This window comes from Salmo salar, chromosome ssa01 (genome assembly GCF_905237065.1).
Source record: "Salmo salar chromosome ssa01, Ssal_v3.1, whole genome shotgun sequence".
NCBI lineage: Eukaryota > Metazoa > Chordata > Actinopteri > Salmoniformes > Salmonidae > Salmo > Salmo salar.
Window position 1 is genome coordinate 19,473,530 of NC_059442.1, and position 26,272 is coordinate 19,499,801.

At 42.0% G+C, this 26,272-nt stretch overlaps 1 protein-coding gene across 2 annotated transcripts in view; it reads left to right on the forward strand.

Moving 5' to 3' along the window:
- LOC106571863 (ALK tyrosine kinase receptor) overlaps window positions 1-26,272 on the forward strand; it is a 105,714-nt gene that overhangs the window by 69,360 nt on the left and 10,082 nt on the right. The window contains exons 11-21 of one of the 2 annotated variants that reach the window (XM_014145404.2): window positions 293-391; window positions 630-804; window positions 17,337-17,487; window positions 18,045-18,164; window positions 20,164-20,320; window positions 20,786-20,968; window positions 21,615-21,713; window positions 22,330-22,482; window positions 22,738-22,851; window positions 25,214-25,400; window positions 25,539-25,629. In XM_014145404.2, coding sequence (XP_014000879.2) covers window positions 293-391; window positions 630-804; window positions 17,337-17,487; window positions 18,045-18,164; window positions 20,164-20,320; window positions 20,786-20,968; window positions 21,615-21,713; window positions 22,330-22,482; window positions 22,738-22,851; window positions 25,214-25,400; window positions 25,539-25,629 — 1,529 coding nt within the window. The remainder of the gene's footprint in view (window positions 1-292; window positions 392-629; window positions 805-17,336; window positions 17,488-18,044; window positions 18,165-20,163; window positions 20,321-20,785; window positions 20,969-21,614; window positions 21,714-22,329; window positions 22,483-22,737; window positions 22,852-25,213; window positions 25,401-25,538; window positions 25,630-26,272) is intronic. The other variant, XM_045714864.1, reaches the window with a different exon arrangement.

The following is a 26,272-nucleotide window of genomic DNA, read 5'->3' on the forward strand; positions in this document are numbered from 1 at the left end:
GAACCCTTTGGAAAATGATTCTACCTGGAACCAAAAGGGTTCTACCTGGAACCAAAAAGGGTTCTTCAAAGGGTTCTCCTATGGGGACAGCCAAAGAACCCTTTTAGGCTCAGCCAAAGAACCCTTTTAGGCTTTTTATCTACTTAGCTTTGGACCTTAAGCTGCTCCCAAAACCAAATCTACACTCTAAATTATATCTCTGTCTCTGTCTTTGAATTGACCATGATTCATGGAAAATGTATGAAAGAGAATGTTTTGTAGCGATGAATGTGTCTGTCTCTCTCCCGCTCAGATCTCAACTCCCTGCTGCTCGGACACAGATTCTTCCATGAAATGGACTCCATCAGTGAGCAAGATTTCCTCAGCCCCCTCCCAGAGCCCTCTGCCTCAGGTACACTACCAGCTGTTCCAATGGAATATATTTAGCATTTCTATCACCAATGGCCTTTGCGGTTCGATTTTCACAGTGGTTTTTCCTGGCCATTTTTCATAATAAACAAGGTGCTTCCATTAATGTAATTTCCTTTGATTTCCTCAGCAGCTGTTCTACCATATGTCTGTTTGTCTGTCATCTTTCTGTGTAACACAGGGAGTTTGTTTGTTGACTGACATATGTCTCCTCTCTTCAGAGGTGTCCCTGATGACCTGGTGGTTCACTTCCTGTGGGGCCAGTGGCCCCCGAGGCCCCACCCAGGCCCAGTGTGACAGCGCGTACCGCAACACCAACTTCAATGTCACTGTTGGTAAGGACGGCCCGTTCAAAGGAGTGCAGACCTGGAAGGTACCAGCCACCAACAGATACATGTGGGTGCAAGTTTTGATATGTTCTTCTAATGTTGTAGAAACATGAACGCTACAGACAACAACTGTTTTTGCAATCGGAGCACTTTTGCACTAGACTAAACCAAATCAAATTTTATTGTTCACATACACATGGTTAGCAGATGTTAATGCGAGTGTAGAAAAATGCTTGTTCTTCTAGTTCCGACCATGCAGTAATATCTAACAAGTAATCTAACAATTTCACAACAACTGCCTTATACACACAATTGTAAAGGAACGAATATGTACATATAAATATATGAATGAGCGATGGCCGTTCGGCATAGTAGATGGTATAGAGTACAGTATATACATATGAGATGAGTAATGTAGGGTATGTAAAGATTATATAAAATGGCATTGTTTAAAGTGACTAGTGATACATTTATTACATCCAATTTTTTATTATTAAAGTGGCTAGAGATTGAGACAGTATGTTGGCAGCAGCCACTCAATGTTAGTGATGGCTGTTTAACAGTCTGATGGCCTTGAGGTAGAAGCTGTTTTTCAGTCTCTCGGTCCCAGCTTTGATGCACCTGTACTGACCTCGCCTTCTGGATGATAGCGGGGTGAACAGGCAGTGGCTCGGGTGGTTGTTTTTGGCTTTCCTGTGACATCGGGAGTTGTAGGTGTCCTGGAGGGTAGGTAGTTTGCCGCCAGTGATGCGTTGTGCAGACCTCACTACCCTCTGGAGAGCCTTACGGTTGTGGGCAGAGCAGTTACCATACCAGGCGGTGATACAGCCCGACAGGATGCTTTCGATTGTGCGTCTGTAAAAGTTTGAGTGTTTTCTGTGAGAAGCCAAATTTCTTCAGCCTCCTGAGGTTGAAGAGGCGCTGTTGCGCCTCCTTCCCCACGCTGTCTGTGTGGGTGGACCATTTCAGTTTGCCCGTGATGTGTACACCGAGGAAATTAAACTTTACACCTTCTCCACAATTGTCCCGTCGATGTGGATAGGGGGGTGCTCCCTCTGCTGTTTCCTGTCCACGATCATCTCCTTTGTTTTGTTGACGTTGAGTGTGAGGTTATTTTCCTGACACCACACTCAGAGGGCCCTCACCTCCTCCCTGTAGGCCGCCTCGTTGTTGTTGGTAATCAAGCTTACCACTGTATTGTTGTCTGCAAACTTGATGATTGTGTTGGCGGTGTGCATGGCCACGCAGTCATGAGTGAACAGGAAGTACAGGAGAGTAGAGGTCGACCGATTATGATTTTTCAACGCCAATACCGATTATTGGCGGGTCAAGAACGCCGCTACCGATTAATCAGCCGATTTATATATATTTTTTATATAATGACAATTACAACAATACTGAATGAACACTTATTTTAACTTAATATAATACATCAATAAAATCAATTTAGCCTCAAATAAATAATGAAACATGTTCAATTTGGTTTAAATAATGCAATACAAAGTGTTGGAGAAGAAAGTAAAAGTGCAATATGTGCCATGTAAGAAAGCTAAGGTTTAAGTGCCTTGCTCAGAACATGGGAACAGATGAAAGCTAGTGGTTCCTTTTAATGTGAGTCTTCAATAGTCCCAGGTAAGAAGTTTTAGGTTGTAGTTATTATAGGAATTATAGGACTATTTCTCTCTATATGATTTGTATTTCATATACCTTTGACTATTGGATGTTCTTATAGGAACTTTAGTATTGCCAGTGTAACAGTATAGCTTCCGTCCCTCTCCTCGCTCCTACCTGGGCTCAAACCAGGAACACATCGACAACAGCCACCCTCGAAGCAGCGTTACCCATGCAGAGGAAGGGAAAAAACTACTCCAAGTCTCAGAGCGAGTGTCGTTTGAAACGCTATTAGCGTGCACCCGGCTAACTAGCTAGCCATTTCACATCGGTTACACCAGCCTAATCTTGGGAGTTGGTAGGCTTGAAGGGGTGGGTATAATTTGTGGAACGTTCCAACAGGAATCTGTTCCAAAAAACGTAAAGTAAAAGGTTGCCAACCAACAACGCATACAAAGTAGCAACGCATAAAAACCTAGCTAACTAGCTGCCGAATAGGCATCAACTCACCACGTAGCTTATTCTTAATGTTTGTCCATAGGCAAACAGACATGTGAGGACAGACATTTTTCGGAATAAACGTGATGAGTGAAAACCGCAATGAAATAGACCACTCCCTACCCTGTATCTTATTCTGCCGCTATACAACTTTGTATGCGTTGTTTTTTGGAAACCTTGTTATTTACGAAGTTTTTGGAATAGATTCCTGTTGGAACGTTCCACAAATTATACCCACCCAGGTTGAAGTCATAAACAGCGCAATGCTTGAAGCACAGCGAAGGGCTGTTTGAATGAATGCTTACGAGCATGCTGCTGCCTACCACCGCTCAGTCAGACTGCTCTATCAAATCATAGACTTAATTATAATATAATAAACACACAGAAATACGAGCCTTGGGTCATTAATATGGTCAAATCTGGAAACTATCATCTCGAAAACAAAAGTTTTTTTTTCTTTCAGTGACATACGGAACCGTTCCGTATTTTATCTAACGGGTGACTAAGTCTAAATATTCCTGTTAGACATTGATGCTTATGGTTAGGTACATTGGTGCAACAACAATACTTTTTTCGCAAATGCGCTTGTTAAATCAACACCCGTTTGTCGAAGTAGGCTGTGATTCAATGAAAATTAACAGGCACCGCATCGATCATATGCAACGCAGGACACGTTAGATAAACTAGTAATATCATCAACCATGTGTAGTTAACTAGTGATTATGTTAAGATTGATAGTTTTTTATAAGTCTAATGCTAGCTAACAACTTACCTTTGCTTCTTGCTGCCCTCGCGTTACAGGTAGTCAGCCTGTTAATCCTTGTGGAGTGCAATGTAAGGCAGGTGGTTAGAGCGTTGGACTGGTAACCGAAGGTTGCAAAAACGAATCCCCCCTGAACAAGGCAGTTAACCCCCGTTTCTAGGCCGTCATTGTAAATAAGAATGTGTTCTTAATCTGACTTGCCTAGTTAAATAAAGGTGTAAAAAAAAAAAATTGGCAAATCGGTGGCCAAAAATACCGATTACCGATTGTTATGAAAACTTGAAATCGGCCCTAATTATTCGGCCATTCCGATTAATCGGTCGACCTCTACAGGAGAGGGCTGAGACCTATTGGGGCGGTAAGCAAATTGGAGTGGGTCTAGGGTGTCAGGTAGGGTGGAGGTGATATGATCCTTGACTAGTCTCTCAAAGCACTTCATGATGATGGAAGTAAGTGCTACAGGGCAATAATTGTTTAGCTCAGTTACCTTAGCTTTCTTGGCAACAGGAACAATGGTGGCCCTCTTGAAGCATGTGGGAACAGCAGACTGGGATAGGGATTGATTGAATATGTCCGTAAACACACCAGCCAGCTGGTCTGTGCATGCTCTGAGGACGCGGCTAGGGATGCCGTCTGGGCCAGCAGCCTTGCGAGGGTTAACACGTTTAAATGTTTTACTCACGTTGGCCGCGGTGAAGGAGAGCCAGCAGGTTTTAGTAGCGGGCCGTGTCAGTGGCACTGTATTGTCCTCGACGCGTGCAAAGAAGTTGTATAATTTTTCTGGGAGCAAGACATCGGTGTCCGTGACGGGGCTTGTTTTCTTTTTGTAATCCATGATTGACTGTAGATCCTGTCACATACGTCTTGTGTCTGAGCCGTTGAATTGCGACTCTACTTTGTCTCTATACTGATGCTTAGCTTGTTGATCGCCTTGCGGAGGGAATAGCTACACTGTTTGTATTCGGTCATGTTTCCGGTCACCTTGCCATGATTAAAAGCAGTGATTCGCGCTTTCAGTTTTGCGCGAATGCTGCCATAAATCCACGGTTTCTGGTTGGGGAAGGTTTTAATAGTCACCGTGGGTACAACATCACCAATGCACTTGCTAATAAACTCGCTCACCGAATCAGCGTATACATCAGTGTCGTTGTCCGAGGCTATCCGGAACATATCCCAGTCCTCATGATCAAAGCAATCTTGAAGCGTGGAATCCGATTGGTCGGACCAGCGTTGAACAGACCTGAGCACGGGCGTTTCTTATTTTAGTTTCTGTCTATAGGCTGGGAGCGACAAAATGGAACCGTGGTCAAATTTGCCGAAAGGAGGGCGAGGAAGGGCGTTGTATGCGTCACGGAAGTTGGAGTAGCAATGATCCAGAATGCTGCCAGCCCGGGTCACGCATTCAATTTGCTGATAAAATTTAGGGACCCTTGTTTTCAGATTAGCTTTGTTAAAATCCCCAGCTACAATAAATGCAGCCTCAGGATATATGGTTTCCAATTTACATAGAGTCCAATGAAGTTCTTTCAGGGCCGTCGAGGTGTCTGCTTGGGGGGGATATACACGGCTGTGATTATAATCAAAGATAATTATCTTGGTAGATACTGCGGTTGGCATTTGATCGTAAGGAATTCTAGGTCAGGTGAACAAAAGGACTTGAGTTCCTGTATGTTGTAATGATCACACCACGACTCGTTAATCATAAGGCATACACCCCCACCCTTCTTCTTACCAGAGAGATGTTTGTTTCTGTTGCTGCGATGCGTGAAGAAACCGATTGGCTTTATTGACTCTGATAACATATCCCGAGTGAGCCATGTTTTCGTGAAACAGAGAATGTTACAATCTCTGTCTCTCTGGAAGGCAACCCTTGCTCGAATTTCGTTTACCTTGGTGTCAAGAGACTGGACATTGGCGAGTAGTATACTCGTGAGTGGTGAGCGATGTGCCCGTCTACGGAGCCTGACCAGAAGACCGCTCCGTCTGCCCCTTCTGTGGCGCAGAAGATGCTTGAAACAAGCCCCTTGACCAATGATTGCATCTGTACATCAGTATTGACAGCTGGCAGGAAGCAGCACAACCTGAAAAATCAGTCAACGGATTAAATACAGGTTAAATACTACTTAGTGTCACGGATCTGCTAGACCGATCAATATAGGCAAGTCTCTGCAGTATCAAGATTGATTTTCACATCATCCAAGTTAGGGGAGGAAGAGTATGACGTGGGCTTAGCCACTGCCTGCCTGCGCTGTGTGTGAAAGTGTGTGTGTGTGAAAATGTGTGTGAAAGTGAGACTGGGGCAGAGTGAGAAGCATGACTCACCGGATAGAGACTTAGATGAGTCTATCTCTGCTCACTCTCTCTCCCTATTCTGGCCCCTGCCAAACCAAGGCTTTGAACTCATTTATTTGATTTGCTGTCCTAGTCACGCGGCCTTATTACAACACTAGATTTTAAAAGCACTGGCTTACCACACACCGCCGCATCCCCCACAAGGCTGGGTGCCCAGGGGCTCTTGCCCCCATAGAATTAGAATACTAGAATGGACATGAACCTTCTTAAGATGGGATAAAGGTCAGCCAATTGGGTCAGGAAATTGGTCAACCATGGTTTACCAGTCAAGTGATAAGATATTGTGTTAAATAATTAATTTGGAGAATTTATCTACACTGTAAATCTGTTAGCTAGCTAGCGAAACAGTTTTAGGGGAATGATTCCATAAATGTTTCAAATTAACTGGCAATATGCCAACATTCCTTTCAAACAATGCAGTTAATCCACAGCCATATACTGGCTGAAATCAGTAGAAATCACTCTAAGCTTTCACCCCCAAAAATGTTTAGACATTCATGCTCTGTTTACAAACCCCGACGACACTGGGCCAATTGTGCGCCACCCTATGTGACTCCCAATCACGGCAGGATGTGATACCTGGATTCGAACCAGGGACTATAGTGACGCCTCTTGCACTGAGATGCAGTGCCTTAGACTGCTGTGCCGCTCGGGAACCAGGCTATTTATACAGAAAATTGGTATAAAACCTGTATAAACAGGATTTATGATTATATTACAATATTTAAGGTTGGTAATAATTATATTACAACATTTCTGATATTTCACATGCCTTTGTTTTTATTTATTTGCATAAGTAAAATCAGGATTATGCCCCTACTGCTATTAATTCCAATTAGTCTGGTTATGGCTGCCATTAATTCCAGTTAGACACCAATATGACTGCCATCTTCACCCCTTTCTGGAACTTTGAGGGTTTATGACATAGTCCCTCTAATAATTTAATATCTCTCTTTTAATATCTCTCTGACAAAGGGTGTCTCCCAAACGTTAATGAATACTAACAAAGGGTGTAATAACTAATAACACACACACAATAAAATAATGTAATGTCTTTAACATTCACACTGCAGGGTGGTAAAAGTATGTGAACCCTTGGATTTAATAACTGGTTGATCCTCCTTTGGCAGCAATAACCTCAACCAAACGTTTTCTGCAGTTGCGTATCAGACCTGCACAATGGTCAGGAGTAATTTCGGACCATTCCTCTTTACAAAACTGTTTCAGTTCAGCAATATTCTTGGGATGTCTGGTGTGAACTGCTCTCTTGAGGTCATGCCACAGCATCTCAATCAGGTTGAGGTCAGGACTCTGACTGGACCATTCCAGAAGGCTTATTTTCTTCAGTTGAAGCCATTCTGTTGTTGATTTACCTCTGTGTTTTGGGTCGTTGTCCTGATGCATCACCCAACTTCTGTTGAGCTTCAATTGGCGGACAGATAGCCTAACATTCTCCTGTAAAATGTCTTGATATATTTGGTAATTCATTTTTCCGTTGATGATAGCAAGCTGTCCAGGCCCTGAGGCAGTGAAGCAGCCCAAACCATGATGCTCCCTCCACCATACTTTACAGTTGGGATGAGGTTTTGATGTTGGTGTGCTGTGCCTTTTTTTCTCCACAAATCGTGGTGTGTGTGTGTGTGTGTGTTCCTTCCAAACAACTCAACTGTAGTTTAATCTGTCCACAGAATATTTTGCCAGTAGCGCTGTGGAACATCCATGTGCAAACATCCAAACTTCAGACATGCAGCAATGTTTTTTTTTGGACAGCAGTGGCTTCTACCGTGGTGTCCTCCCATGAACACCATTGTTGTTTGGTGTTTTATGCATCGTAGACTCATCAACAGAGATGTTAGCATGTTCCAGAGATTTCTGTAAGTCTTTAACTGACACTCTACGATTCTTCTTAACCTCATTGAGCATTCTGCGCTGTGCTCTTGCAGTCGTCTTTGCAGGATGGCTACTCTTGAGAGTAGCCACAGTGCTGAACGTTCTCCATTTATGGACAATTTGTCTTACCATGGACTGATGGTAAGACTCAAGGCTTTTAGAGATACTTTTGTAACCCTTTCCAGCTTTATGCAAGTCAACAAATCTTAATCTTAGGTCTTTTGAGATCTCTTTTGTTTGAGGCATAGTTCACATCAGGCAATGCTTCTTGTGAATAGCAAACTCAAATTTTGTGAGGTTTTTTGTAGGGCAAGGCAGCTCTAACCAACATCTCCAATCTTGTCTCATTGATTGGACTCCTGAGTCCAATTAGCTTTTGGAGAAGTCATTAGCCTCGGGGTTCACATACTTTTTCCAACCTTCACTGTGAATGTTTAAATTATGTATTCAATATAGACAAGAAAAATACAAAAATGTGTGTGTTTTTACTTTAAGCACACTATCTTTGTCTATTGTTGTGACATAGATGAAGATCAGATCAAATGTGATGACCAATTTATGCAGAAATCCATGTAATTCCAAAGGATTCACATACTTTTTCTTGCCGCTGGTATGCCAATATTAACCATGATTTGAGCTGATGATACAAGTTAGTGTTCCTCTGTCAGGCACAACCTTAACTTTGCCACTGTTACAGCCTGATTCAAGGTGCTGTGAAACGTCTGATCCACTATGGAGACCAAAACCGGCTTGATCTTTTTGCCTCCTTTCTGCAATGTTCACTCCATCTATCAGTTGAGTAGCCATTCTTATACAGTGACCCAAGCACCAAACTATCATGACACAAGGCGAGACCCAGATGCAGACACAGGAGGCAGATGGTTGGAGTCTTACAATGTTTATTCATCCAGGAGTAGGCAAGAGAATGGTCATGGACAGGCAAAAGGTCAAAACCAGATCAGAGTCCAGGAGGTACAGAGTGGCAGACAGGCTCATGGTCAAGGCAGGCAGAATGGTCAGGCAGGCGGGTACAGAGTCCAGAAACAGGCAAGGGTCAAAACTGGGAGGACTAGAAAAAGGAGAATAGCAAAAAGCAGGAGAACGGGAAAAACGCTGGTTGACTTAAAAACATGCAAGACGAACTGGCACTGAGAGACAGGAAACACAGGGATAAATACACTGGGGAAAATCAGCGACACCTGGAGGGGGTGGAGACAATCACAAGGACAGGTGAAACAACTGGGCGTGACACCAAACATGGCCTTCAGTGGTTTCCTCATGTGTTTTTGTCGTGGAAATTCTAATCAAAAGGAAGAGAGACTGAAGATTCTTCAAAACAACAACTTTTTATTATAAGATTTGAAAATCTGGAGCTGATTAACAATCCACTCAACAACAGTGCAGAGTTATGAGCCCAACAAACAATAGTTGGGTCTCAGCCTTTATAGAAAAATACAACCTCTGTCGTCATGGCAGTTTAGCAGGTGTGTGAGATCATGGTGGAAACATTGTGGACAAACAAGTGATAACACCAGTTGTGTTACTCCTTTCTGCTGATAGAATTCTCACTGCAGCTCATGCTAGCATCTGTTCTCTTCATGTCTCCACACAGCTGTGCCTTTGAAAGATACGAAAAGAACAGGATGGACCAAAAACAGTGGTCACTCACTCTGATGCTCTTTGGCCGCGTGACCAAGTTGCTCAGAAACAAGAGGGAAAACACTGGCTTCTTCTTACATGAGAGAAACAGACTGTGGAAATGTACAGGTTTTAAGGCTCATACAGCGCATGTGCATAACAAAGTTTGTAATTTTGCCTCCACATTCCTCCCTTTTGAGACTAATGCCAACTTAATACAAAATTACAAGTAAGCATGTAAGTAATAATTCATAATGTAAGCCAATAATGTCATATTCTAAGCAAAACTTCAAGCACGTAGAATATTAAACATTGTAGGAGAGGGCTTTCTTACACTAGTACCGTAAATTCCGGACAATAAGCCGCAACTTTTTTCCCAGGCTTTGAACCTCGCGGCTTAAACAATGACGCGGCTAATATATGGATTTTTCCCGCTTTCAATTTTTTTTTCTCCAAAAAAACACATTCTGTGACGTGCTCAGTTTTTTTGCTGGCATGAAGCTTTCATTAGACCAATGAAATTGCCGAACGGGTTAAGGTCAAACAACTTTTTTGTTTACTGTTTAGATTAAATCGAGCGCTCTCAAACTTCCCATCATTCTGATTATGGTAGTCATTTTGTCACCCTCATCATGGCAAGACACGGAGAAATGCAGCTTTCAAGTTGAAGGCGATTGATCTGGCTGTTGGAAAAGGAAATAGAGCTGCTGCACGGGAGCTTGGTCTTAATGAGTCGATGATAAGACGTTGGAAACAGCAGCGTGAGGAATTGACTCAGTGCCAAAAGACAACTAAAGCTTACTGCACATTTTTTATTTTTTGTTACAAGCCGTGTTTCGTTAAAGCCTATTTATTATTGTTACAAGCCGTGTTTCGTTAAAGCCTATTTATTTTTGTTACAAGCCATGTTTCGTTAAAGCCTGTGTAAAGTTCATTTGTTTCAATGTACCGGTAGGCACCTGCGGCTTATAGACATGTGCGGCTTATTTATGTTCAAAATAATATATATTTTTTAATTCAGTGGGTGCGGCTTATATTTAGGTGCCCTTAATAGTCCGGAAATTACGGTACATTAACTTTGTAAATGGCTTCTGTTGTGCCACTGAGATCTTTACCTTCACATGGTGCAAAACATTCTTACGGGAATCATTTCAACAATTAAACAGTCATACAGAAGTACACTTCATCTGTGCAAAGAGGACAATCATCACGCTGATGCATCGATCTCCGACTTCTTAAACAATGGGGCGGCTATTGTTTGCTGGACTCCCGTCCTGAGTCTGCCATTGGCTCGAGCTGGAGCTGCTGTTATTTTAGTCCCACTGTGGGACTGTGCTGGTACTCTTCAGTTGCATTGTGGCCACTTCTCCCAGGGCCCAGACAACAGCTGCAATGAGAAGACTGACCATGAAAGCAACAAATATTATGCGCAGAGTCCGGTCCTGGTCTTCCCATGGCTACTCGGGTTGCCTACGATGATTCATCGGTTGGTACATCTTCGTCTGAGTTGTGGGGCACCTGGAATGGACCAGTCCGGCGCTGTTGGTGCCAAATCTTTCTGCGGAGGTCCTTGATGACCACCCAATCACCTGGTTGAAATTTGTGGAGCTGTCCTCCATTTGGTTCAGGCAAAGCTGCTTCAATTCTGGGGAAAATAGACTTCAGAGCATTGTTAACCTCTTGGGGCTAGGTGGGACGCTAGCGTGCCACCCGTGGTGCACTCCATCAACAGCAGGTGCATTTCAAGAGCGGCAAATTTGAATCCAAATAAATGTCAAAATTCAAATTTTTCAAAAATACAACTATGTTACACCATTTGAAAGATAAACATCTCCTTAATCTAACCACGTTTTACGATTTCAAAAAGGTTTTACGGCGAAAGCATAAATTTAGAGTATGTTAGGACAGTACATTTACAAGAGTTGTGTGTAATGTTTTGTCAAGTCAAAGACAGGGTCACCAAAACCATAAAACCAGCTAAAATGATGCACTAACCTTTTACAATCTCCATCAGATGACACTCCTAGGACATTATGTTAGACAATGCATGCATTTTTAGTTCTATCAAGTTCATTTTTATATCCAAAAACAGCGTTTTACTATGGCATTGATGTTGAGGAAATCGTTTCCCTCCAATAACCGGCAGTCAAGTCAGCGTCAGAAATTAAATAATTAAAATTAGAAAACATTGTTAAAATATTATATTGTCATTTAAAGAATTATAGATTTACATCTCTTGAACGCAATCAACTTGCCAGATTTAAAAATAACCTTACTGGGAAATCACACTTTGCAATAATCTGAGCACTGCGCCCAGAAAAATACGCGTTGCGATACAGACTAGACGTCATGTTGGGGAGATCTAAAATCGAAAATACTATGTAAATAATCCATTACCTTTGATTCTCTTCATCAGATGTCACTTCCAGGTATCACAGGTCCATAACGAATGTAGTTTTGTTCAAAAAAGCTCATCATTTATGTCCAAAAATCTCCGTCTCGTTAGCACATGATGTAAGCCAGCCGGACTTCTCGTCATGAACGAGGGGAAAAAATATATTTCCGTTCGTTCAAACATGTCAAACGTTGTATAGCATAAATCATTAGGGCCTTTTTTAACCAGAACATGAATAATATTCAAGGTGGACGAATGCATACTCTTTTATAACCTATTGGAACGAGGGTACCCAACATGAAGTAGCGCGCCAGGTGTCTAATGGGACATCACCGTTCCATGGCTCTTGTTCGGTCAGATCTCCCTCCAGAAGACTCAAAACACTTTGTAAAGGCTGGTGACATCTAGTGGAAGCAATAGGAAGTGCCAAAATATTCCTAAACCCCTGTGTTTTTCAATGGGATAGGTTTAAAGTCAATACAACACATCAGGTATCCACTTCCTGTCAGAAAATGTCTCAGGGTTTTGCCTGCCAAATGAGTTCTGTTATACTCACAGACACCATTCAAACAGTTTTGGAAACTTTAGAGTGTTTTCTATCCATATATAATAAGTATATGCATATTCTAGTTACTGGGTAGGATTAGTAACCAGATTAAATCGGGTACATTTTTTTTATCCAGACGTGCAAATGCTGCCCCCTAGACCCAACAGGTTAAGTGTAACACAGAGAATAGTAACTTACCATTCCAGCGCTGTACTTGACGGGTATTCGACCTGTCCTCAAGAAAAATTTGTTAAACAGTTCAAACAGTTCATCATTATGCAATCGTTTATTCACAATCATTCTGTTATTGTGTGTGTCCACACATTAATTCATGGGATAGCCCTCCTTATTTGTTTAGTTCTTTAACTTCTTATGGATGGTGGCAGTATTGAGTCGCTTGGATGACTGACGTGCCCAGAGTAAACTGCCTCCTACTCACTCCCAGAAACTAAGATATGCATATTATTAGTAGATTTGGATAGAAAACACTCTCACGTTTCTAAAACTGTTTGAATGATGTCTGTGAGTATAACAGAACTCATATGGCAGGCAAAAACCTGAGAAAAAATCCAACCAGGAAGTGATTTGTAGTTCTTCTATCTAATCCCTGTTCAAACTACAGTGTCTGTGGGGTCATTTTGCACTTCCTAAGGCTTCCATTGGCTATCAACAGCCTTTAGAAACTTGTTTCAAACATCTCCTATTACTGGGCAGAGAATAGGAGCTCAGTCTATCAGTGGACTGCCTGGGACCAGTGAGTTGTTTACTGCGCTGGCACGTTTGGCGCGCCGCTCCTTCTTTTTCTTCTGTAATGAATACGCTATTGTCCGGTTGGAATATTATCGACGTTTTATGTTAAAAAGACCCTAAGGATTGATTGTAAACATCAATTGACATGTTTCTACGAACGGTAATGGAACTATTTGACTTTTTGTCTCTTATTTTACGCTCACGCATTATGCCTTTTGGATAGTGATCTGTACGCACGAACAAAACTGAGGTATTTGGACATAAATATGGAATATTTCGAACAAAAATAACATTTCTTGTGGAAGTAGGAGTCCTGGTAGTGCATTCCGACCAAGATCAGCAAAGGTAAGAGAATATTTATAATACTAATTCTGAGTTTAGTTGACTCCAGAACTTTGCTGGTATCTGTATAGCTTGCTTTGATGGTTGAGCTCTGTACTCAGAATATTGACAAATGTGCTTTCGCCGAAAAGCTATTTTAAAATCTGACACAGCGGTTGCATTAAGGAGTAGTATATCTATAATTCTTTCAATAACTGTTGTAAATGTTATCAATGTTTATGATGAGTATTTTTGTAAATTAATGTGCTCATTCACCGGAAGTTTTGGTGGGAATACATTTTCTGAACATCACGCACCAATGTAAAATGGGGTTTATGGATATAAATATGAACTTTATTGAACAAAACATACATGTATTTTGTAACATTGAGTCCTGGGAGTGTCATCTGATGAAGATCATCAAAGGTTAGTAATTCATTTTAGCTGACTTTCTGGTTTTTGTGATTCCTCTGCTTGCTTGGAAAATGGCTGTGGTTTTTCTTGTTTTGTGCTGTCCTAACATAATCGAATGTTTTGCTTTCACCATAAAGCCTTTTTGAAATCGGACACTGTGGTTAGATTAAGGAGAATCTTATCTTTAAAATGGTGTATAATACTTGTATGTTTTGAGAAATTTTTATTATGAGATTTTTGTTCTTTTGAATTTGCCGCCGTGCACTTTCACTGGCTGTCGTCATATCAATCCCGCTAACGGGATTCAAGCCATAAGAAGTAACCTGTTGGGGCTCGGGGGCAGTATTGAGACATTTTGAAAAAAATATGTGCCCATTTTTAACTGCCTCCTACACCAACTCAGAAGCTAGGATATGCATATTATTAACACATTCGGATAGAAAACACTCTGAATTTTCTAAAACAGTTTGAATGGTGTCTAAGTATAACAAAACTCATATTGCAGGCAAAAACCTGTGAAAAATAGATCAAAAAAAATGTGCATTTTGTGACTGTACTATTTAGTGTCATTGTTTTATAGATACCATAGTGAGAAAGGATTCATTTCGCAACACCTACGGCTTCCACTAGATGTCAACGATCTTTATAAAGTTGTTTGAAGCGTCTATGATAAACAGAGAGCAAATTAGAATCCAAGGAAGTTGACATGTCATCACTTCATTTTTTTGCGCCTGCGCATAAATCTGAGAAACGTGAGTTTTGTCTTCATTGTTTATCTCGACATAGGATAGGTTGTGTGAAAATATTACTGATGTTTAACGTTAAAAATGGACCAAAAGATTAATGCTAAACAACATTTGACATGTTTGAACGAACATAAATAGATTATTTACTAGGTTTTTTTAGCTTTTCGGCGTGATTTTACAGTCCCCCACCACGTTTTGTGGGAGCATAATGAACGCTAAGTACTTGGTGTTATTTGGACATAAATTATTTGTCAAAAGAAACCACATTTGTTCCGGACCTGGGATGCCTTCCGGACCTGGGATGCCTGTCTTCTGATGGAGATAATCAAAGGTAAGGGGATATTTACAATGTTATTATCGATTTTAGATGATGCTAACTGTATAGCATAGCCTGTTGTTCTTAGCATAGCACCCCGTTTATTGCAAAATGTGATTTCCCAGTAAAGTTATTTTGAGATCTGGCCATTCGGTAGCAATTACGAGATGATAATATATTATTCTTTGAATGACAATATTATAATTTACCAATGTTTTCGAATAGTAATTTTGTTATGTTCACCGGAAGCATTTCAGAGAAGAAAAAAATCTGAATTTCACGCTACTGTAAAATGCTGTTTTTGGATATAAATATGAACTTGATGGAACAAAAAATGCATGTATTGTATAACATAATGTCCTAGGAGTGTCATCTGATGGAGATTGACAAAAGTTAGTGCATAATTCAAGCTGGTTTCTGCTTTTGGTGACGCCTGACCTTGAATTGAAAATGGATGTTTGTACTTTTGTGGCTATGTACTGTCCTAACATAATCTAACTTTATGCTTTTGCCGTAAAGCCTCTTTGAAAATTGAACAATGTGGTTAGATTGAGGAGATATTTATCATTTAAATTGTGTAAAATAGTTGATTGTTTGAGAAATTGAAATTATTAGATTCTTGATGTTTTGAATTTCCAGCCTTGTTAGCAATCCCGGCTCGGGGTTCATTGCTAACCTGTAGCCCCAACAGGTTCAGTTACATTTCTTACCAGCAGTAAACTCTTAGATCAATCAGTTAACTAAATCCAGACATATTTTTTATTCAATTTGGTTCCCTTAAATTCAATTCCAAAGCTAAAATGCATGCTCTAGTGAGCGCAAACAATTCTGCAGCTTGGGCTGACAGATGTGGTGGTAATTTAGCTACTCTCTAGAGTAGTGGCAGCCGTAGTCACTGCATAAGCCACTAATGGTTCTCCTTGAGTCCCCCTGCATTCCACTGTATCTTGTCATTCATCGCCACCTTGTGGTCAGAGAGTGGCTGTACAACCTCAGCATATTCAGGCAGCCAGGCTCTGCAATAGCCTGCCATTCCTGTGAGTGTCAACATATGTCTTTTTGTAACTGGCTGTGGTACAGATAGAATTACGGCCACACGCTCTGGAGCCAATTTCCTGCCAAAGTGTAATATCATGTCCTAGATACTTAACGGATTGAGACACCATTTGGTGTAATATCATGTCCTAGATACTTAACAGATTAAGACACACGCTCCAGCTTTTTTTTCTTAGAAACTTTGTGGCCATTTTCAGCAAGGAACGCTGGTGTCGAGGCTGTTGTAGTCATCGGTTGCTGGTCTGATGCCACTGTGTTTGCGGAAGCAGTTCTCCAATCTATGCCTGTAGTCTTCCAGTGAAACGGGAGTCATTGTAGGTGGTGTGTAGAATGGTTCCTACTGCTCTGGGGCTGCCTCTGAGGGGTCTGACGGTCCTGCAGTCCTATCAGGTCTTGTTGGGGGTAGAGCTGCGGCGGGAGAGGCGGCTGAGCAGGCCGTTGTTGGACAACCAGGGCGGGTGCTGGTGCAGTGGATATTCTATTCTACTTGCCTTGCCTTTCTTGGTTTATCACTGAGTCCTGTAACTTCTTTCTACATTCTGCTAACAAAATTTCACTTCATGTGCCTTTCAAGGGAATGTCTGCTACCTTGTGCCAGAGTGGTACCTGTTCCCGAATGTTCCTGCCCCACTTATCCACCATTACCTTCACCGGGTCCAGTCTGCGGGTTGGGCAGACAGGGTTCTCCCCTGCTGCTCTTGGCTCCCATTTGGAAACTCCATCTATACACACACACTCTTTGTCTTTGGTCGAGTGATCAAGTTGCTCAGAAACAAGAGGAAAAACACTGGCTTCTTCTTACGTGAGCGAAACAGCCAGTGGAAATGTACAGGTTTTAAGGCTCATACAGCGCATGTGCATAACAAAGTTTAATTTTGCCACCATAGTTTACTGCATAGAAATAGAATCAATAGAATGGGCTTGGAAGCTCTAACCATGGCAATCTGGTAAACTCGTAGGTACGCTCACAATTGCTGCCTGGTATTGTGATGCAATTTCCATTGTATTTTGTATTTTGGAATGGTCTATCAACTGATGCTGGATTGCCATGGTCATGTAGAATGCTCATTCAAATTATGCTAACTTATGTGGATCAAACAATGGAATGTATTTTTTGTAATGTCCTTTGAGTAGTTGATTCAGCAAATCACAACACAGATTGAAGGGTACACTTCCTGCTTTTAATTCCTGGCATGGGTGCAATCAAAATGTCTGCCAGTCCACCCATTATGCCATCATTGACTTGAATGAAGACACACTTTCTATTCATGCCATTTCTATGGTTTACTGTGCAATCCTTAGGATCTCCGCCTATGGAGCCGCAGGCGGCAAAGGCGCAAAGAACCACAACAAGCGCTCCCACGGGGTCTTCATCTCAGCCATCTTCCCTCTTGAGAAGGGAGACATCATGTATATACTGGTGGGACATCAGGGGGAGGATGCCTGTCCAGGGGTGAGTTGCAGAGGGGAGAGTTAGGTTACCTCGGGTGACATTATGGGTGGATAAACAGTCACACTTTATTTGGATAGTCCTGATTTTCCATCTGTTGATGCTCTACAGATGGCCATACTATCAACAGAATATCTGTTGATAAGCAACTGATTGCTAAGGTTACGGTTAGAGTTAGGTTAAGAATAAGGGTTAGGATAAGGTTTAAAGTTAAAGTTACCCTAACCAGATTGCCATGGGTTAGGGTAAGGGTTAAGTTTAGGGTTAGAATAAGGGTTAAGGTTAGGGTTAGAGCTTGGGTTTGGGTTAGTAGATAGTTAGTCGACATGTTACTGAGTCTGTAAATAGTCTATAGAGCGTCTACAGATGGACTATCCAAAAAAGTGTTACCGGATAACCTGCTGTTCAAATATGTCCGATTCATTTTAGTGAGCATTTACTTCCTTTCTGCTATCTTGGGTGCCATCCTGAAGTATTTATCTTCTGATGGTATGAAAAGAAAATCTCAGACTTGCAGCCACTCTCTCTCTGATCTAACCACATTCAAATGTTCTCTGTAGAGAAATCCCCTGACACAGAAGATCTGCCTGGGGGAATCCTCAGTGATAGAAGATGAGTTCACTGGTGAAGAGTGGGCAGGAGGAGGAGGGGGAGGCGGAGGAGCCACCTATATCTACAAGGTAAGAGACCCTCCTCTTAACCTAACTTGAGTCAACTGTTCTCTGCCTTTATCTCATCTCCACAAAATGAAAGCCATGATGGTGTCCATCGGAAGCACATGTAGCTGTTAGATATGAACCGATGGATGAGCTTAGAAGATCTTCTGAAGCCATTCTGAAATATTATTTATCATGGTATTTATCTACAGATGTAGTGTTACAAGCAGTAGAGGTCAGAGGTTATGTCAACTGGTTTGTATGACAAGAACCCTTTAATGTAGAGGTTTTATCTCCTTGAAACACTGGACTGGCCCCTCAGTTGCACCATGGACTATAACAGAGGGTAGAGTGGTACTTGTAAAAGCTGAGTGCAGTCAAAAATGTGATTTTCCTGTGTTTTATATATATTTCCACACTATGAGGTTGGAATAATACTGTGAAAATGATGATAATGCCCTTTTAGGGTTTCTATTTTTGGCTGGTGTTAAGGCGGCGCTAGTGTGAAATGCACGTTAGTTTGCAATTTCATCATTTAAAAACTGCCGCACTGGCATGTTCCAGCCCTAATGCCAGGTTCAGCTATTTACCTGTCTAATATCATTTCGCTTGGGCGGCTGACAATATTTAAGGTGTGTCTTAAAAACATAATCCAAAGTGCTAATTTCCGAAAGCCCTCCCTCAGGCCTACTATAACGAAGGCTGGTTCAACAGCAATGTGTGTCTTTTTTTATCCTGGAGATTTTATGTCATTACATTTGACATTTATTTATTATTGTTGTTGTTGTTAAAAAAAACGGATTGCTTGTTTTTCGTAAAATGTTATTACAACCAAACTTATTAGAATGATTGACCTTCCTGGTTTTATGGTGACAATGTACGTGGGGGCGCTTGTAATGCTACTTCTGGCGATCTGATCTCTAAGATGGTTCCGACTATGTCCATAAAACCTAGGCCTATTTGGGAGCAGTATAACAGTGAGTTGGCATTCTCCCTTTATATTTATTCAGGATCTTTGTCCAGCTACTGTGAAAAGTTTGGATGTGTGTAAAACCCTCCATAGTCTGCATTGTTTTAATATTAAAAGAAGTTGTTGTTTTGTTTAGAATTTGATTTGAATTATTCATTCTGTTTTTAGCCCTTATCAATAATAAATGTAATCTTGCTTATTGACAATGTTTGGCATGTCAATGCTAAGCCATAATGCAATTTACAGTAGGCCTAGCCCCTATATCAGTGTGAATGCTATTGAAGCCGTGCAATTACTTACAACAATATGGACTGAAAATGGGTTGAAGTGAATGTATTTAGCAAAAATAAGTCTACATTTTTTTATTTTGTTTCTGTAAGCCATTTAACAAACTATGATGGACTAACATTGGAACTGGAGTTGATACAAAGGCAGTACATAAAATACCGTAAATACACAACATTGAAGCAACCACATACAATATTTCACCATGGAGCATGTTCTGATTGGCCAGTGAGGGGCCAAGCCTAGACAAACCCACAACTTGTTTATTCATCAAAACCCAGCCATCTCGCGCCAACGCCGGCAAATGTGCTGATAATTGTGATAGTGACAATAGCAAAAATATTTCTGACACCCCCCTGAACCTATAGCTCTACCGCCTGCGATTAGATTTACCACTGTGTTAGGTTTGTTAAAATAAAGCCCCCTACTGTAAGAGCTTTTTGAAAAGACTGCCTGAAATTTCAGCCTGTTTTGGTGGGATGGAGTTTTTGCCTGCCTAGTGACATCACCGGGCAATAAACTACAGTTCCAATCCTTTCTGCCAATAACAGCTAGTTTTCAGTTTTCCACTCCCAGACAGTCCTAGCACAATTATTGCTTGAGAAATTGCTCTTTGCTGAGAAGCTATTTGTTTCTTTTTGACCATTTTAATTGAAAATAATCAGTAAGATACTTAATTGTTACGCAGAAACAACTTGACATTGAGATAAAAATGGCTGCATTGGACCTTTTTAAGCTGCTATTGTGTTTGACTGTGACCCCTGCCAGATGGAGGGTGGGGTGCTGGTGCCTCTACTGATAGCGGCTGGTGGTGGAGGGAAGGCCTACCTGGAGGACCCAGAGAGCAGCCTGGACCAGATCCCTCTGGAGCAGTATGAGAACGACACAGTGGCCTCCAGCTCCAATGGCAAGACTGGAGCAGCAGGTTGGTTGGGTTGCCCCCTCACTTCACCACCTCCACTTTTCCCTTCCCTCTGAGATTCTCTTCACAGAGCTAACTATCTGCTCCTTGAAAACACATGGCTTTCATTTCTCTGACTGCTACAGCTCCTACTTGAGCGTCTTCAGTAGAACGTGTCAGAGAAAGGGCAGGAGTGCATGTGTTTGTATCAAGAAGCTGGCCCTGACCCCTGGTTATCCTATGGGTCTGCTTATAATCTTGGTTGCAGCCTTTTGACTTATGCAACCATTGAAAAGGAAGAAAAGACATAGTGTATATGACTGTACTGTATTAATGTACTTGGAAAAGATTCATGGAACATTCCCAGTAAATCCTCCTTGACCAGCAAGTTCTTATAGAGCATTTATCGACACATCTTATGCAAACATCAATGGAAGAAGTGTTTAGAGAGAGTGATGGCTAAACGAGGTGTGTGTGTGTGTGCTTCAGGGGGAGGTGGAGGCTGGAAGGACTCATCCAGCCACGTGTGGGCAGGGAAGTCTCTCCTGGAGGGGGCAGAGGGGGGTTCTTCCTGCCCCCAAGCCTTATCCAAACTGTCCTGGGCGACCTTCGGGGGGTTTGGAGGGGGAGGAGGAGCCTGCACTGCTGGAGGAGGAGGAGGCGGATACAGAGGTAATCTAACACACACTCATAATAATATTTACTGCTTTCCTATGTGCCATACTGTACTGCTAGGGGTGTTATTATAGGATTTAAGATCCTCCCTCTGTAGCCTCCAGCACTTTTCTAGCTGTGATGAATCTGACAAATACATTTATGCTGGATAATTTCCATTGGCCCCAAGGAAAGGGGAATGCTGATAACATTCACTGCTTTTCTGCCTTTATCTGGTATGATTTACTAGTCATGGGTTGGTGACAGAATAAACATCCCTCTCTGAATGTTGGGATATTATGAGACAGGTTAAACTCATACTGAGATCATGACAGACCCTGCTTTTTGTTTTGTCTGGGGAAGAAAGTTCTACTTAATTGACTGATAAGATTGGAGGTCCGTTTGGCTCCTCTGAAAAACATGGCACACACTGAGAGGAGATATGTACAGACTGAGAAAAATTAGATTTCTTTCAACATCGTTAATATACCACATATACTCCCTCTACCCAGACCGTCTTTGATCAAAATAAAGATTGCCATTTATAATGTGAGCATATGTTATGCAAGCAATAATAAAGCATTGTTATTATTAGCTCAAACATAGACTTTTACAATCTCTCTGCATTCATTTATCTTTGATATCGTGTTTCATCTAAATCAAGGTGGCGATGCTGCGCTGATTGATGACATCACAGCGGGCGGTCAGGATGGCATCTCCTTTGTTAATCCCATGGGGGAAATATTTCTCCTTCCGCTGGCAGGCAAGGCTTTCTCCTCCTTCATCAGTGTCACTGGGGGCCAGAAGAGAGGAGGGAGAGAGCAGAGAGCGAGCCCAGGCCGTAACACAGAGGTCTGTGTGTCTCTACCACCTGATTCTGATTCAGTGGGAGAAGAAGGGATGGGCTCCTCACCCCTCAGACACTAGTTAACTAATTCAGGGCCTCGCGGATCCTGTTGATCCTGGCGCCATGCAACCTTCTCCTTTTTTCAATGATGTAGAGGAACAGACAGCCCCTCAATTCTTTACGGCACGACAATGTCATTTGAGTCCAATGCATGTGCCGCCAATGCAGCACAGAATACAAAGCAGTCCTCTGTGTAGTGGCAGACATGAAAAAGACACAAACTGAAACAGATCAACTGACCCATGTCCATGCGGTACCGACTTTACAGTGAAACCATGATTTGTTTTAGTTGACCATAGTTAAGAATTGAAGTCCAGTGTTTGACAACGTTATGAAGAAAAGAAAGAACACTGATTGCGAAACAGCTTCTCTTTTTAGCCGTAGATATGGCTGAGTTGACCAGTGCTTCTGCTACAGCATTCTTCTTGTGAGATTCATGTGGTGAACTTCCTCTGTCATCCTCCCCACTCAGCCATGGAGAGCCATGGAGAATGTGAGATCAAGGTGCAGCCCAACTGTGGTCACTGCCAGACCCAGAGCTGCAAATGGGACGAGGATACTCAACTCATCATCTGCCTCTGTCACAATGAGGAGGTGCTGGCCAGTGACAACGTCACCTGCACAGGTAACAGTCAAGTAAAAACCCTAATTTACTAGATGTGTTTTGGGATCATATATGCTAAATTTAAAATTCTGTCCTTGAGAATTTCACAGATCTACCACTGTGTTTCTCTTGAAATGGTACACTCATAAAAGGAGAGAAATTGAGAAATGGAATGGAAGGAACTACCTCTCGAGTAATCCCATTGTCTTTGATGCATTGTTATGATCTGAGTGGTTCTCCATCTTTCCCTGTTAACCCTGACCTCTGACCCCCCAGCAGCCCATCAGGGCCTTGCTCCAGAAGGCCAGCTGTCCCTGTCCCTCATCCTAGCTGTGGTGGCAACCATCGTGGTGACAGTCATCGTCCTGACCTGCGCCAGCCTCACCCTCAGTAAGAGACTCTTCCAATTCTGTGTTGATTCTGTGCCCTCCACCTTTCACCGTCTGTGAGCTGTAAGTTTCTTTCCATGCCAACGATACTGTATTGAACTTTCTGACAATGTAAGCATCATGAAAAGGCAGGAGCTTGGCATTTTAAACCAAGCTGTGGTTTAATGTATTCTCTTTGAGGGAAATGTGACGTTGGATGTGAGTGAATGGTGGAAGTCCATGATTCAACACTGCATTTAACAGTCAGGAAGATACTTGTAGAAAATAGTACAAAAGGTGGCCTTTTAGGAATTGTTGCTTATAATCCTCTTTTGGGAAATCCACATTGACAAAAATGGGTTTGTCTTGTCAGCCCTTGGGCATTATATTTCTTCCAGATATCAAGCCTGGTAGAGACTAAACTGATTTGAACTGTGATAAACATACTTTAGGAGGGGCTGAAGGGATTACAGTCTAGCCACCTTTCACTCTCGCACTTTACTTCCACAAAATCTAAGATGTTTCTATCAGAGTGAAGGGGTTGGCTAAGTATTCATTTAGTTGTCTGGCACATTGGGATTGATGGTCCCAAGTATGTGCAATAACATACATATACTGTTTATCTAGTCATGCTTAAAAGTGCACATTGGACAAATCTCCACACCAGTATCAATTCTTACCCTCTATACTTGTTTTATAATCACATGGGTTTATTTTAATTCAAGGTGAAACATGGTTTAACCGCTTAATGCTAATGATTGCACAATAAGCCAGCTAAAAGGAATGATTAGGGAATTAGGGAAATGACTGCTATTAACTTTTAAATTGTACCTATGATTATTCTGCTTTGGAAACATAATCTATTATACTAATATTAGTGTCTAACCTCATCTTGCCAATGAGCGATCAATGATTAATATCATAATGAATGCTGCTACTGTGTTATATGTGTACTTTATGTGTGCTCATGCTCCTAAAATGGACTGATTGTCTTATTCATTTTTGGGACAGAAATGTTTGACAGTGAGGGATTATTTTAAGTTCCTCTTTGACTGTTCCCTTTTTGATGACCTTGTGCTGCAGGATTCTGGCAGTGTAGGACTCTTACTTTCCTGCCAGTGCTGATTAAGGAGTGTATAATCATGGAGTGTCTTACCATGACAGAATGTCAATTCAACATCTATTCCACGTTGGTTCAACCAGTGTGTGCCCAGTGGGATGGTATAATTTTTTCTTGATGATGATGTCAGACAAACTGATATCACCAAATATCAACATTCCCTCTATGTCGGTATGAGATCCTCATATTTAGAGTTTGACTTGTGCACTAACTGTAACACACTGTGCTATGACTGAAGTGTAACTGTACTTTTTTCCAATGCTAAATAAATAAAACCTGTCATTAACACTAAGCTTCACCGTGGAGTGAAAGTCCCTTTGCGTAAGACCACAGAACTTTCCCATAAGCCTCAGAGGAAGTGATATCAGAGCTGCTTCCTGTCTCTAGCACTGTCAATTCAAAAGGCATACTGTACAGTATCAATATATAGTTTCTCTATATCCTAACACACAACATGCATAACACACAACATGCATAACACACAACATGCATAACACACAACATGCATAACACACAACATGCATAACACACAACATGCATAACACACAACATGCATAACACACAACATGCATAACACACACAACATGCATAACACACACAACATGCATAACACACACAACATGCATAACACACACAACATGCATAACACACACAACATGCATAACACACACAACATGCATAACACACACACACACACACACACACACACACACACACACAACCCAACATACAACACACACAAACTCAACTCAACTCAACCCAAAAGCCAGATGGTCAAGCAGCCCCACTGTGGCCCATGGTGAGGGCCCATCCAGGTGGAGACAAACCTCAGACAGTTAACATTGTCTCTTCACCTGAGCTCTCCCCCAAGTAGGTTGGTAGTCTGTCCACGGCCCCCCCACTCCTCCCCCCGAGCGTCGCGTCTGTCTGCACCTGCAGCTCGACGTCACGGCAGAGGGTACCTCTCACCACCACGCATCGCCCCCCAGGGCCCCCACCCAGCCCCCCAGGCAGACTACCAACCTGCATCGGGGCCGCCTCCACGGAGGGTGAGTCCTCGGTCCTCAACTCACAGACTCACAGCTAGTCACTGACTGGACCAGGGCCAGAGGACAGAGGTTAGAGGACAGACAGACATTAGGGTAGTGTGTCTGATGCAGGGATAGTGTGTTATGTCTCTGATAGGTACAGTATAGCAACAGTTTGAAGCCGAGGATTGTATGACAGTAACCAACACTGTCTTCCTGGTCTCTCTCTCCTACAGTATACTACCGTAAGAAGAACCAGCTGCACGCAGTTAGGCTGCGTCTCCAGAGCCCAGAATACAAGCTGAGTAAGATCCGGTCATCTATCATCATGACAGATTACAACCCAAACTACTGCTTTGCTGGCAAGGCTGCTTCGCTGAGCGAGCTGAATGAAGTACCACGCAAGAACATCACCCTCCTCAGGTAGTCCACACACACAGTACAGCTGACTGAGCAGTGAGCTATAAGCTACAATGTGCATTACATGATGGGGTGAAGCTCTGGGGTGAAGCTCTGAAGTGAAGCTCTTTGTCACCTGTCTGGCTTGGTGTGTGTTTGCAGGGCATTGGGCCATGGAGCATTTGGGGAGGTGTATGAAGGCCAGGTTCTGGGGATGAATGGAGAGAACACAGCCATGCAAGTGGCCATAAAGGTCAGTTCCTCTTCTTTCGGCTCCATAGCTCCTCCATGAATAAGAATATATCAGCACAGAACAGTTTAAATTATAGAATTCCTCTTGGGCATTGCATATGCATGAATAGCCAAAAACAAATAGTAGAAGATGATGTTTAGAGTTTTTCCCAGTTGTTAACACACATTTGCTGAAACGACATCTCATGTACTCAAAACTCTAAGCACAAAACAGTTAGCCAATTCCCCCAAACCTCACAGACATATTGCAAAATTAAACACAGCAATCAAAATCATGTACTCCCTGCTCAAAATTAAACTCTGCCTACAAATGAGACACACACACTAATCAAACTTAGTGACAACCGAGATCACACCAATGTGACAAATTGAAAAGACTACTATCAGAACCTATTTCAGAATAAAGACTAAGATTTGTTATACTGTATATTGTTTGTGTGTACTCAAACAAGAAAGGAACACAAATGCAAAAAATGTTGTTTTATATTTCAACATGACTTAATACATGTCAAACTGCATACTGTAAGCACACTTACAGTTGAAGTCGGGAAGTTTACGTACACCTTAGCCAAATACATTTAAACTCAGTTTTTCACAATTCCTGACATATAATCAGAGTAAAAAATCCCTGTCTTAGGTCAGTT